The sequence below is a fragment of the Meleagris gallopavo genome, chromosome 17, assembly GCF_905368555.1.
Source record: "Meleagris gallopavo chromosome 17, MGAL_WU_HG_1.1, whole genome shotgun sequence".
Lineage (NCBI taxonomy): Eukaryota > Metazoa > Chordata > Aves > Galliformes > Phasianidae > Meleagris > Meleagris gallopavo.
The window spans coordinates 6,661,259-6,675,331 of record NC_139420.1 but is presented as its reverse complement, the minus strand read 5'-3'; the positions used below and the strand labels follow the sequence as shown (position 1 = coordinate 6,675,331).

The window sequence follows — 14,073 nt, the reverse complement described above, 5'->3', positions numbered from 1 at the left end:
AACATAACTGTGTGACTGACTGCATTCCTCTGCTCTTCCAACGGCGTTTTGATGCCCAGTGATTTACAAACAAAAAGAGGTTTGTATCTGAGCCACCACAGCTGATGATCTGCCAACACTGCGTGCGCTATCACAGCGTGCTCCCATCTCAGCGTGCAGCATCTCTGCTCTCACTGCTGTGAATTTGCATCATGGCAGTAATACTTAGGAGAGTATTTGTTCTGTGCCTTCCGTGAATTTTTGGCTTCTTCAGCCATTCCTAAAGTTCATTCTGCTTTCCAAAATGCCAGAGCTGCCGCTGGCTTACAGAGGATAACTTTACTGATACTTGATGCGTTTCCAGCTTTGTTTTGTGTCACAGGCCATCGCTGTTGAGAACTGAGAGTTCCTGAAATGTGCTGACTTTGCTTCTGGAGGGGGCATTTATTACTTGTCAAGAATACAGTTGCAGTAGCTGTCCAGGCTCCCTCCTGGTTCTCTTACCTTACCATTGCCACAAAAATAATCTTACCTCTCAATGATTCTTCTATCCCATGGTGTTCCATTTACGGCTTCCAGCAGTGCAAAATACTGCTCCTGTAGCTCTGCTCCCCAAGCAGAGCGATCAGCTGAGCCCAATGGCAGCACCCCACTCGGTTCTGTCTGTGAGCTCTTAGCAGTCTGAGGGCTACTGGCAGCCACATGCAGACGCCCAAACTGCTTCACACTGTGCTATTTCAGCTTTGTTTGTCTACTCAGAAAGTGAAATGACAGCTCTTCCTTCTGCAGGAAGAAACATCCAGGAAATATGCAGCATTAAACACTGGGAGAAGGAATGATGATCTGCTGGAATGTTTCTGTCAAATCAGTATTTGGAGTCCTATCCACGGTACCATTTAAAAAAAAAAAAGCATCAAACACAAGATAGTTGGCTATGATCTTTATTGTGCACACACATTAAATTGTAGCCTTTTAGAAAATAAGCAACACAGAAACTGCAAATAAAACCCCATCCCCAGTCATTTCTGTTTGTTTTCTAAGAGGTCACATACAACTGCATTTGTCATTCTGACCGATGCAGGGCAGCTGTTCCTACAGGCTCTGAGATCAGAAGAATCAACTGCTTTTTGCCAGCTTGCTTCTTTGTTTGGAGTTACAGCAGCACAAACGTGAGGAGAATATAGTCCTTAATACCTCATATATTTGGAATAAGTGAACTCAAGTGGATGCCACTTCACCAATCAGCTCCTACTGTCGCAATATTACAGACAATTAGGTTTAGCATCCATCAATGGTAAATTTTCTCTAGGTATTTTCTTTTCACTGTTCTTTTCTGCATGACAATCCTCTGAATGTGACTGCAGTACATCAGGTGAGCTGCCAGATGAAGTGGGAAACCCTTTGGCAGACAAACTGGACGTGAGAGGAGCTCTTATTCCCACAGTGGCGCTGCAGGTGTCACAGCATAAGCAAGCACCAAGGATGTAAAAGGTGGAGAACCCTTATGGTGAGAACTACTGCTGCATTTGTACAAGGGCAAACACTGAGCTCATGTGCTCAGCAAAGCTTCTCAGGTTGTTCCCACTGCTCACAATGTGTAAAACTAGGTAAGTTCAGAGTGTGAACAATCACAGTGTTCAGTGGAGAATCGTGTCATGGGGAGGTCTCCTGGGGCTGTGCTGGCACAGTGACCTCCACAGCTCTTCAGAAACTGAGACAAGACTCATACATGCCTGGAGGCAGCAGGTCTTGTGTGTGTGGATTGTTTCCTGCAGCACTGAGCACTCGCTCTTGGGTAACCTGAAGCATTGTGACAGGTCCATGGGCAGGGTGCAGGGGCCATGGGATTGTTGAATCCAGCTCCTGAGGAGGTGAGACAAACCTGGCTGCACTGCAGCAGCTCACCTGATTTACCAATATGGCACTTTGGATCTGAGGCTGATGCTTCCTGACCTCACAGCACCTTTCTGTTTGTGAAATCTTTACAGCAGGAAAGGCACGTGGCACAGAACAAGAGGCCAAAGCTCATCTCTAGAGCCAGGCCTGGGACCCCTGGAAGTTACACTGACCATCTCCTGCTCCTCTCTCCAAGAAGAGTCACCCCCCGGGAGCTGTTCCTGCCTCCTCTGATCAGCACAGCTCCAACGCTACCTCCAGCCACATCTCACAGCTGAGGGAAATGAGAAACCAAAGTGCCCGTGGGAGTTTTAGGGACAAGAACAGCTATTTGGCATATGCACTGTGCTATATATAGGAATTGGCAAGTACACAGGGCTGGAACATGTTGCTTTTGTTACTAAAAACATCACTTGGAAAGCCATTTTAGGTAACCACTGCTGTCTGCTGCCAGATACATTAACCAGGTGCGACAGACCCATGCTTTGTCCTAGCATGAGTGTAAGAAAAGCAATTGCAAGTGGAGCACGTGCTTGTGAGGCCATTGTTACTTCCCCAGGAGCTTCTTCCTACTAAGGAGCTTTTGCCTCTTGGGGGCAGCTTGCAAATCCAATTACGTGCTGGGTGTCTGAGCAGCCAGTGGAGACCTCGCGTGGCACCAGCTCGCTTTCAGATCCTGTCCCAGTGTGCAGATAAACTGCAGGACTGCCAAGGCTTCAGCTGAACTCCACCTGCCCTTTGCAGACTGATCCCTGAGACAGAAGTGCACTTTGTCACAGATAATTAGTCCATGTTTTCAAGCACTTCCTTTGGGTAGGTTGCACGAGGCCATGATGGAGGAAATTCGGCCGTCTGGCAAATGGCAGCAGCAGAACTGGCAGCAACCCGAAAACAAGACAGGAGGAAGCGTCAGCAAAGCCAGCAGGAGTGTCAACAGCCCATGTGCACCACTGTTACTTGCATCTTTTTGCTGTGATTTCTAAGCTACTGATATCGCAATAATCCCAGCTGAGCAGGCAACTCACAGGCGGGACTGGGACTGCTTCTCTTGCAGGACGTTCCCGAGCAGCCGGGCTGTGGCCATGGCACAGCCCCAGTGGATGGTGATCCCAAAGCCACCGTGGCCGTAGTTGTGTATGACCTGCTGGGGAGAGAGGGAGTCAGAATACAGCAGCTCATCACCCTGCTCCTCAGAGCATGTAGGGTTTGCTCCTGACAAGATAAATGGCTTTGCTTCGGCTGGAGCCCAACTTGCTCCTGGGATCGATGGCTGCACCGCTCCTGTGCCAAAGCTGCACAGATATGACATGCTGATAAAGGAACGGAATGATCCATACAGCAATTCAAACACAGCCTCACTTTGAACCACATCCTGGGCTTTGCCTAAATACACTGAGCTCTTTCCAAAGCTTTCCAAGCTAAAAATTGAATCTATTTTCATTACACTTAATTACATTTTGCAGTCACATCCCCTTTGGAGCTCTAATCTTTTCTTCAGAGCTGCACAGAGGCACATACCCAAACCACAGCTCCCTTTGTAAGAATGCAGATGAGTTTCAGGCTGAAGAGCTGAGGAGTGATGTGCTCCTACATGGACGGTGTTGTGCTGAGGCTCCAAGGACAGTGGCACACAGCAGCTGGTGCCATTCCCAACTCCTTTCTCTTAAAAGAGAAATAGGCAGGGCTTGGTGCCTCTGAATTTTTCTCTGTCCGTGAAGGACAAAGCTCCAATTACAAGTTTTCCTTATGGGGAGAGCAGGAATGCTCTCCCCATAAAATCCATCGCAATGTTTTTGACACTTATCTCTGATCTGGACTGAAACTGAATTGAGGATTTGCCATTAGGAGAGGGGAGATGGAGCGAGGACAGCTGAGCGCTGGCAGTGTGACTGCAGAGCAGCAGCCAAGTTTGTAGCCATCAGCACCCCATTAGCACCACAGTTAATGAGCACAGTACCTCTGTCCTCAAACGCCCATGGCCAATGCTCTCCCGCTCCAGGCGGACACTGGGACGTGCTGGTCTCAAGCCACTCCACTCCTGCACAATCTCTGCTTTCTGAAATCAGAATCCCATTAGCCCAGCATTGCTCTGACTCACAGCAGCCAAAATCCTCCTAACAACCACACCGAGAAGGTGCAAGCAATGAGGGGGTGCACAGAAAACCCTCCAGCTCTCAGGGTTTGCTGAAGGCAGTCGCCATGTGCTGCTGATTTTGGGGTTTGGTGCTGGGCTGGAGTCACTCACCTGCAGCGTGGGCAGCAGCCTGCAGCACCTCTCCCAGATGGACTTGTGGTCCTGAGCACTGTTCTCTTCGTTCCAGTTGCCTTGCTGGTAGATGCCTCCCAAAACTGTGAGCTCACTCCTGCACCAAGAGCAAAGGGCAGTAAATGGTCCTGGTGCCATCAGATGGAGGCACTCAGTGTGGGTCCTGCCATGCCCACAGCATGTTCCTGCCTGAGGCACCCTCATGAGCCAAGCAGGCAGGAAAGTCTGCCTGAGTGTCTGCTCATGGGAAAGTTGTTCATTAAACACTATCAGCACCCGAAAGGCCCTGGCAAAGAAAAGGGCTGATTTCATCTCCTATCAACAGGGTGAGGGAATGGAATGCTCCTGGCAAAGAGCTCAGATTCCCACCATTTTCTGCTCCCCTCATAGCCAGCCTATACCCAGCTATGGAACAGCTAGCAAAAATAAACACATGGAGAGAGGAATTTCTGTGGGGTTGGGACTGTGATAAGAGATCAGTTGGAGCACTTCACTTGGGAGCTGTGAGCATTTCAAAGTTCCTATTTACATCAGGGCTTCTTGCCTAATCCTCAGATATTAGCACAATGGGAAGTGCCAGACGTGCAGCATTCAGGTTACGGCTTAAAAAACCTCTCCGTTGCCAAAGTGCAGTGGATGGCTGCTCTCAGGGGGACACAGGAGGGATGCACAGCAGACATGGATTTATTTACCCTGCTGCATGCATCTGCTGCCCTCTGAGATAGATCCCAGCATCTCTAAGAAAGCACCCAGAGGGAAGCAGATGCTGGAGAAGTGCTGGAAGCTGGGCTCTGTCTGGCACTGCTGCTCCTTGAGCACTGCTCCACAGTAAAAGACGGGCAGGGAAGGCAGAGCTTGTGTGCAGATGTCAACAGGGAGCCGTGCTGGGGGTTGCTCTGAGTGCACATCATTGCTAGCTCCAGGATCGCTGCTACCTACCCCGGTATGATGTAGGGTGAGCTGTAGATCCCTGACTCCATGTCATGAGTGATAATGAAGTGCTTCACCCATGGGGCCAGGACCTGGGGGAAGAAAGCAGGAGGGTGACAGCGGATGACAGGTAGGACACAGGATGCATATAGGGCAGGTTGCAGCCTCACCTTGATGACTTGCCCACGGGCAGGCTGCAGAGCTGGGTCTGGCTGCAGCTCCCCAGCACGGATGCCAGTGCAGTTTATGACAACATCAATTCCCTGGGAAAACATCTACCAAGAGACAGAGGTGGTGCAGTGTGCAGCATGCACACAGTGATGCTACCCCAGCGAGCACAAGACTCCTGCATCAACACCAAACCATGCATTTGGTCCAGCACTCTGGTACTGAATAGAACAGAAGGGCCCAACCCAAGGCATAGCTTCCTCAGCACAGCTCCTAAGTGTACAGGCAAAGAAAGTGTTTGCAGCTTAAGGCAAAGCTGTATTGCTGATTCCCAACTGCATCCTGGCTCCTCACCAGCCCTAAGTTCTGCTGAAGCATAGTGCTTTGGGGTGGATGGCCTCACAGAACCTTCTGCAGCAGAAATTCCAGCCTCGTGCACCCCACATCCCCAGCTCACCTCCTCGAAGGACTCGACCTTCCTGTGGAAGAACTTCACGCCTCTCTGTGCCAGCCTGGAAGAGCAAGTTCATCTGTTACTGGCACATAAAAGCCAATGTACCATTCAAATTAATGCCTGTAATTGATGCACAGAGTAAGTATGGCTTGTTGCTCCTTGTAATAAACATCCATAGTCTTCTCAGCAGTTCTTAAATACTCTTCAGCCATTATTAGCTCATTTCCCTAATGGCTAAAAGCCCTGCTGAGCCCTGCAGGTCAACCAGGGAAGAGCAGCAGCAGAGCTTAGTACTCACCTGTTGGTCAGCCAGGGCAAATAGCTCCTGCACTCCAACATCAGTGCCGTGTTGAACCAGCCATAGCTGAAAGACATGAGGATAGAAAGTAGTAAGGACCACAACAGCTGTACAAGGGTGGTTGCACCCTGCCTCGTGCATGGACACAGCCAGGGCTTTATTTTTTCCCATTTACTGCATAGCTATTTTCTTCTCAAATTCAATGGTATGTAGTGAAATGAGAGAGGGAGCTGGAATGGTTTTCATGCATTGTTACCACTTTCTTTGAGGTGATTTGTACAACTCTTAAGGGAAGTAACTGTGACGGAGCCCAGAAACTCTCAGAAAAAGGGCCTGAAAGTACCTGTAGCCAGGAAAGAGTTCAAGTTCTTTCGGTGTCAAGTTCCTGAAGCCAAGGACAATGTTCTTCCAAGATGGATCCTGCAAAGGGAGAAGGTCTGATATCACTCAAATGACAGTAATCAGTTGTGGTACTGCAGGGGCAGTACCAGCCCAGCTCCAGCACAGAAACTCAAACCTGCACACTGCCCAGAGCTGGAGCCCTTCCTGCCTCCTTGTGCCCTGCTCCTTACCGGTACAGGCTGCTTAAACAGGTTGTATCCAGAAATCAGGAACAGTCCCATTTCCTTCGCTTCTGGCAAGTTGAGGTACCCCAGGAGGTGCTCAAAGGTCTCCTTGTTCCACAGCCTGTGTGGAAAAACCCCATCAGAACACACTCCAGGTCCCGACCACAGTGGACTCTCTCCAGTGGCTCCCCAGTTCAAGACAGGCAGGAAGCTCAGCAATGGGTCCAGTGCTCCAGATATGGCTTCGCCAGGGCAGAGCAGAGGGGAGAAGAACTTCCTTCACCCTGCTGCCTGTGCTCTTAGTAATGCAGCCCAGGGTACCATTGGCCTTCTTAGCCATGAAGACACACTTCTGGCTCTTGATCAATCAGGACACCCAGGTCACTCTCCACAGAGCTCCTCTCCAGCAGCTCAGCCCCTAATCTGCATAGTTATCACAGAATGGCTTGGGTTGGAAGGGACCATGGAAGATTCCTCCAACTCACGTCTCCTGCAGATTGCCGTGGTCACTCAGGTAGGGCTGCCACAGGCCTGCAGCCCCATCGCTGGTGGTGTGCGGCGTGAAGCGGTCGGCATAGACCTCCAGCTGCAGCTGGGGCACCAGTGCATGGAAGCGGTCATGGATGCACAGGGCGGTGGACAGGCCGATCACTCCAGCCCCGATGACAGCGATGCGCATGGCTCTGGGCTCTGCATGGTGAGAAAAAGGCCTGGAAGAAGGCACTGGAGCCAGGGTGGCATGGGGCTTCTCGGTATCAACCCAACACGATTCCAGTTTGGCTGCTAGAGCACAGGAGGATTGCACAGGGGTTGAGCTGTTTTGGAGCACTTTACATGCAAACATTTTCCCCACAGAGTCTCCAAAGTGCTCTTCAATACCTGCCTGCACTGTGCAGGCACTGAAATCATGAACGTAGGGTTGTAGTGTGCCATGGTGGCAGGAAAAGTTTTCAAGCATTGCTTGCAGCCCCTGAACTCTTGCCAACAGCCCTGGCTCTGCCCATGGTCCTGGGACTGGCCTCCAGCAAGATCATCATGAAGTCACTGTGAATCATTAAGGCTGGAAAAGACTTCTAAGATCGTCTCATTCATATTTTAAAGCACTGGGTACAGCCGTGGGCACTAGGGTGCCAGAAGCATGCCAGACCTGGTCTGGGGCAAGATTATAAATTCGACACCAGTTTCATTTGGATAAGGTGAAGCACAGCACCCCTGCGGCACTGCTCAGCTCACAGCAGGACTGACGTCTGCTTGGGCTGCAGGATGAGTCACAGAGACAATGGGCACCAGGACAGAACCATGCTGCTTCCCATCTGCTGCCACTCACAGGTCAGAGCCAGCAGAAATCAGGGCTATCTCTGCCAAATGCAGCCCTGAGGACAAGCTAAGGAGGCATCCATCTGCCCCGTGAGCCTTCAGCTGGTCAATAAATAACAGAAACACAACCTTCCACTGACCTACCTGCAGAGTTCTCCAGGCAGCCTCTATGGATTTTGGAGGCTTCAACAGAGCCCCTGGTGCAGCGTAGCTTGTTTGGAGCCCCAGTCCAAGGTCTGAGTGTCCAGGGCTTGCAGCCGCACCCTGTGCTGGGCAATGGGGTCAAAGTCTCTACTTTGGACCTGGGAGGTGGAGTCCCTGGTGCCCATGGTCCATCCTCTGGAAACCCATAGGGTCACTGTAGTCCATGTCAAAGTCCCCAGCAGCAGAAATATAGTCCCACAGGAGGTAGGGGGAAGGTGGGGACAGGCAGACACTCTGCTGAAAAAACGGGTAAAAAGAGTTATTCAAAGGCCTAAATTATTAAAGGCTTTACGTATAATCAGCAAAGCCTCTTAAACTAATTACCCTATTACTTGCCTGCTTCTTGCTTTTGGCATTGCTGACCCTTCACGGTTTTTTCAGTCTGGTTCTTGTATGATTCCTTGATGCTGTACGTGGAATTGGAGGCTCTGCAGATGCTCTGTGGATGCCCTTTCATCCCCATGGCACCTCCTCGGGATGGCCGGGGCATGTGGATGCAGTAGCCAACTGGTTTTTCATAGAATCAAGGAACCATGGAATGGTTTGAGTTGGAAGGGGCCTTAAAACTCATTCAGGTCTACTCTCTGCCATGGAACACTGCATAGAATCACAGAATCATTAAGGTTTGGAAAAGACCACTAAGATCACTGAATGCAACCCCAACCCACCGACCACATCGCTCAGTGCTGCATCTCCACATCCCTTGAACATCTCTGGGGACAGTGACCCCACCACCTCCTTGGGCAGCTGTGCCAGTGCATCAGTGCTCCTTCTGAGAAGGAATTGTTCCTAATACCCAACCCGACCTTCCCCTGGTGCAACGTGAGGCCATCACCTCATGTCCTATAGCTGGGAGCAGGGCCCCCCCCTCACTATATTGTCCCTTCAGGGAGCTGTAGGGAGCAGCGAGTTCACCCAGACTGAACAATACCAGGCACACCCAGCCTGGCCTCGGGCACCTCCACGGACAGAGCACCCACAGCTTCTCAGAATGACCTCCACACCCTCACACTGAAGATTTTCCTCCTCACATCTCACCTAAACCCTCCACTCTGCCAGGCTACAGCTGCTCCCCTTCTCCTACCACTACAACCCCCACAAAGAGAAGCACTGCAGAGCCTTCCCTCCCGCGGGCCGCACCCATAATCTCTCAGCCCGTCCCTATCGCACAGCTCTTCCATCCCCCGAGCACCCAGCAGCTCCATCCCCTCAAAGGCCCTGAATCCCCAAGCTCCGCCCTCAACTCCGTCCCGCTAAGCCCCACCGGGCCTGCTAGGCCCCGCCCTGCCCGCGGCCTACCCGCGGCCTACCCCCGCTAGGCCCCGCCCGGCCCCAGGCCTGCCCCCGCTCCCGGCCCGCTAGGCCCCGCCCTGCCTGGCCCTCTCCCCGCCCCTCGACTCTCGCTCCTCCCCGCAGCGCGGCGGCCGCCGGCGGGGCCCGGTGCTGCGCAGCCGCCGGGCGGGATGGAGGCGGCCGGAGTCCCGCAGCCGCCGTTGTAGCCGGGCCCTCGTCGCCGCGGTCCGCCCTCCCCCTCCCGCCATGGCGCTGGTCACGCTGCAGCGCTCGCCGACCCCCAGCGCCGCCTCCTCGGCCAGCAACAGCGAGGTGAGGCGGGGAGGGGTGGGGTGGGCCTCGGACGAGGCCTCCGCGCGGGGCCCGGCCGTCCCTGGGGTGCACCCGGCCCCGCCGTGCGGCGGTTCGCTCTGCTGGCTCCGCTCCCCCCGCTGCCGCCTGCTGCACCCCACCGCTCCCCTTCTCCCATCTTTCTTTTTGGTGATCCCAAAAAGCTGTTTCGCCCTCCCCCCCCCATCCTTCTCCTCCCTGCCCTTGGCCCCGCAGGTGCGCAATCCTATTTGTCACCTGTCAGGGCCCGCTGGCCCCCGATTAGCTGTGTGGCGATCAGCTCTGTGCGGTGGTTGGGGCCCGGAGCAGCCCTGCCCTGGCTGAGGGATGTGGGGATGGTGCTTGTGCCCTGCAGAAGGAGCGTGTTGGGTTCTGGCACAGATCCTGCAGCTCAGAACTGTGGAACGGGACAAAGCAGTGTGGTCTGAAGGAGAAGAGGCTCAGGAGAGGAGAGCTCATGGCTCCTTACAACTCCTAACCAGAGGTTGTGGGGAGGGGCCGGCCTCTATTCCCAGGTAACAGCAGTAGGATGAGAGGTGGTGGCCTCAGTTTGCACCAGGGGAGGGTCAGGATGGATACTGGGAGAAAATTCTCCGAAAGAGCAGTGATACAGTGGCACAGGCTGCTCAGGGATGTGGTGGTGTCATTGTCCCTGGAGCTGCTAAAGGAACGTGGAGATGTTGCACTGATTGTCATGGTTAGTGGGCCTGGCAAGGGTGGGTTGAGGCTGGACTTGATGGTCTTAGAGGCCTTTTCCGGCCTTTATGATTCTATGAAAACCTGACAACCATCCCATTTCTCCAGATGGCCACCACCAGGTGCAGCTGGTGCAATTGGGCTGGGCTTAACTGGGAGGGAACTGCCCATACACACCTGGGTTAGGCTTTGTGCCGTGCAGCTCATTGCCCACCAGTGGTTTCTTGGTGGGGTAACCATGCAGCCCCTGGTTTTTCACCAAACTTGCCTCCTGGCTGTGCTTTGGTGGCCCTTGGAGCAGTCCCCTCTCCCATGTGAATGTTCCCTCCTGGCATGCAGCTCTGCAGAGCTACAAACCATCAGAATTCAGCCTGGTAGCAGATTTCAAAGGAAAATCCCCCCCCCCAAAAAAGTGCCTCATTTCTCCCCCTTCTCCCATGGATGGATTTGCAGGGTTTTTAGCCTATGGCGATTAATTACCAGAAGATAGATCTTTTTAAAATGGAAAATGATGACCAAATGTTCTTGCTAATTGTGAGTAATCTGCTGCAGCCTCTCCTAACTCCTCAGCCTGAAGGAATGTAGGAAACGGATGCTGCTGCCTTCACGAGACTCGCTGTTGTAACACACCATAAATCCATGGGGGTGATCCATCAGAGGAGTGATGGCGTCATGATGTGTGTTCTGGCCCCGCATGCTCACTCCATACCCCTTGTGGGTAATGCCTCAGAATGTGGATAGATGCTGTGCCTGTGCTGTGGGCTGCTTCTCTCTTCCATTGTTTCTTTCTTGCAGCAAGGAAAGTGGACTTGAAACCAAGTCAGTGGCTGCAAAAGCTGAGCCTAAAGCAGCTCCAGGGCCCAGCTCTACTGCTGAACCTCATCTGAGATTTTGCAGTCCTGCTTGTTTAAAAAACGTTGCTCTCCGTCCTGTTGCTACGTGACTGACCCAAACAAACACAGCAGTGACCTCACTGGACCCTGCAGCTCTCCCAGGGCCATGGGCAAGGGGCTCGGGGTGCTGCGAGCACTGCGGCTGCCTCTGGCTCTGCCTCTGGCCACGCCGTGTAAACAAACTAAAAATAGAGCTGGTATGCTTTCCTCCAGATTGTCGTCCATTGTGGTTGTTTGAGATGGGATCTGTGCCTCTTTCTTCCTCCCCGTGGCTGTGCTTCAATGCCCAGACTGAGTGGTTGTGTGGTTCCTGCAGGTTGCAGGCTCTGACCCCTGAGTCATAATAGGAGGAGGATGCAGAACAACCTGGTCCCTATGTGCACACTCTCAAAATTTTAAGCTTAAATTGTGTGATGTGAAACTACTTGCTTGTTTTTGAGTCGTGAGAAACCACCTGAAAAGAACTAACCCTTCCCAGGACCCTGTTTGATGTGGGTTTTAAGCAATGTTAGTAAATAAGAAAATGTTGCTGGTGCTAATGGGGAAACACAGACCTTCAGGAGAGCATGCTCTGAGTTATCCAGGCTGTGGTGTCCCACGTGCTGCAGGTCTGAGATGAAGTTTCCCTGTTGTAACACAATCCACAAGGTCCTGGATCCCCAGCACAGCCAGCCCTTCAGAGGGATGCTGCTGGCCCTCATTCTGGTCATGCAGAAGCAAAGGAAAGGAGTGATCTTTGAGTTGTTTTTCTTCCAGTCAGCTCTGGATGCAATTAACCAAAACTCTGTTTTCCTTTAATGTGGAATTTGGTCTGTGAGCTGGTGGGGAGGTGGAAGCAGGCCCAGCCCTTCCCAGCACTCACTCATGGACAGCAGCAGCCCTCCTGTGTGCACAAGACAGGTTGATGTGCTTCAGAGTGGTGCACGCTGCAGGACCAGCTTGCAGGATTAGGGCCTAATAGCCTTAAAGCCCCCATGAGCCCCTTTGTCAGCAGGCATATATTGCCAGGGCGTCTCCTTTATCCCCAGCGCTGCAAAAACATGGGGTGCAACCACCCACTGTTGTTAGGATGGTTTTAAAGAATGTATTCTTTTAGTCCTATGGAAACAACCAGCTTGTAACTTTCTCTGTCTCCTTTTCTCCCCTCAGCTGGAGGCTGGCAGTGATGAGGAGCGCAAATTAAATGTGAGGTAAGCGGAGCTGTTTGGCTGTAAGCATTGTTTTTGCTGTTATTAATTGTGTGCCATGCATTGGAGTCCCAGTCCCACCCAAAGTTCTGGCTTCTTGCTCCTCTTTCATGGCCGCCCTGTGGGAGCTCTGCATTGGTGACGGCCTTCACCTTATCAGCTTGGGTTTGAGACAAGGGCTTAATGAACTGAAAGCATAAAAGGAAGTTTGTTTTGTTCTTGATGGGAAGAAACTGGAAAATTGCTCATCAATTCTGTTCACAACACTTAGCTGTTATCTCAGCAGTTCTCTTTGCTGCTGCTCTGGGGCTCTGAGTAGAGAAGGAAAGGGAGCAGAGCTCTGAGCTTTCCTGGATGTAGAGCCATCCCATAAGGGAATTTTGCTTCCTGGGTTCTGGGGCTTGTACTGATTTTGCTCACAGAAGGAGGAGGGGAAGGCTGAGATGCCCTGCTGGAAAAGGACAAGGCTTCCCTTGGTGACACTGTGCAGACACGAGAGCAGTAATGACACAGGTAGTTTGGTGGTACATCAACCTAATGGGGCTCTGAGTAATGATGTGGGTTGCTCACTCTAAAATCAGCTGCTGTAGATAACCCTCTAACCTGTAAACCACAATCTGAGAGACAAAATGTAAAAACACAACAGTGCCTATGCTTCTCGTTATGACTTTCTACTTGAGAGAAAAGCAAAGCCACAAATGCTGCTGCTTTGAGTCTGTTCTTGTTCTTTCCTTTCCATTGTGTGGTTTGAGATGTATTGCAGCAGTGATGTAAAACCTGGACTCTGGTGGCAGCTTTCTAGTGCAGCCTGGTGAATTGGCTGCAGCGAGGACAGAGCTGGCTGGGGTTGGATCCTGTGATACCCAGCAGGGTTGTGCAGTGTGTGGATGTTAGAGCACAAATGTGATTATCCAGCAAGGGAAATCAGAGAGGAAGGTAGGAGGTGATGTGACATGGGTGCAACTGATGTTAAAGCAAAATTCAGGATTCCTCATTTTGTTTCCAGCTTGATTATGGGCTCATTACACAAAGAAGAGCTTAAGCAGGAACCCACTGACAGCATGAGCAGCAACACATCCTTGTGCTCCTTGTGCTTTCTTCTGTGTGGTATTGAATAGTAACAGGCTACCAACAGCAGGCTGATATTTTGTTTGTGTGAATGATATTAGTACCATTTATTCCTTCACGTTACAAATCAGCTTGATGGCAAAGCACAGAGGGATGGCTGGGAAGTGACCGAGTTTGAGGACCACCTTTGACTGACTGACCACTTTGCAAGCCACAAGTGTGCATCCATCTTTGACCAGAGTGATCCTGTGGGAATGGGCAGCACGGGGCTGAGCTTAAAATCCAAATGCTTTTCTGCACGCCATTGAAAAGTGATGTTAAACTGAGATCCCAACAGCTTCCCCTTTCCTTCAGCCTCTCGGGGCTACTCTTTCCTATGCAGTTTTCAGGGTAAGAATCTGATAACCAGGTTGTGAAACAGACCTGGAGAATGGGACGTCTCTTGTGCTGAGCCTTTGCTGTGCTCAGGGGAACGGCACTGAGGACATGTGGAAAATCTGTGGCACTGATGCAGACACAGCTTTGGTG

The 14,073-nt window shown here is 51.8% G+C and overlaps 2 protein-coding genes across 9 annotated transcripts in view; one reads left to right on the top strand and one right to left on the bottom strand.

The window, feature by feature from the left end:
- Positions 1–906: 906 nt before the first annotated feature.
- On the bottom strand, positions 907–10,089 carry DAO (D-amino acid oxidase). 8 transcript variants are annotated; one of them, XM_085238672.1, is made up of 14 exons: positions 9,939–10,089; positions 8,415–8,675; positions 8,019–8,312; positions 7,043–7,247; positions 6,564–6,678; positions 6,335–6,411; positions 5,992–6,057; positions 5,697–5,751; positions 5,242–5,346; positions 5,081–5,163; positions 4,121–4,238; positions 3,833–3,931; positions 2,901–3,016; positions 907–2,749 (listed from the first exon to the last, which is right to left on the bottom strand). In XM_085238672.1, the coding sequence occupies exons 4-14, from the start codon at positions 7,234–7,236 to the stop codon at positions 2,659–2,661; spliced, it is 1,119 nt and encodes a 372-aa protein (XP_085094798.1). In that variant the 5' UTR covers positions 7,237–7,247; positions 8,019–8,312; positions 8,415–8,675; positions 9,939–10,089; the 3' UTR covers positions 907–2,658. The 8 variants fall into 8 exon arrangements, with proteins under 8 accessions (XP_085094798.1, XP_085094797.1, XP_085094796.1 ...); XM_085238671.1 differs by lacking the exon at positions 9,939–10,089 and adding an exon at positions 9,117–9,378; XM_085238670.1 differs by lacking the exon at positions 9,939–10,089 and adding an exon at positions 9,219–9,378.
- Positions 9,487–14,073, top strand: part of SSH1 (slingshot protein phosphatase 1) — a 29,000-nt gene continuing 24,413 nt past the window's right edge. Inside the window, exons 1-2 of the mRNA XM_085238665.1 lie at positions 9,487–9,683; positions 12,440–12,480. Coding sequence (XP_085094791.1) covers positions 9,618–9,683; positions 12,440–12,480 — 107 coding nt within the window. The 5' untranslated portion in view covers positions 9,487–9,617. The remainder of the gene's footprint in view (positions 9,684–12,439; positions 12,481–14,073) is intronic.

Bases quoted from the DNA above. Each gene is read 5' to 3' on its own strand.
- DAO (XM_085238672.1), bottom strand. From the start codon at position 7,236: ATGCGCATCGCTGTCATCGGGGCTGGAGTGATCGGCCTGTCCACCGCC. The intron at 5,752-5,991 runs GTGAGTACTAAG...TTGCTCTTCCAG, and splicing joins TTGCCCTGGCTGACCAACAG to GCTGGCACAGAGAGGCGTGA. The intron at 5,164-5,241 runs GTGAGGCTGCAA...TTCTTCCCCCAG, and splicing joins CCCGTGGGCAAGTCATCAAG to GTCCTGGCCCCATGGGTGAA.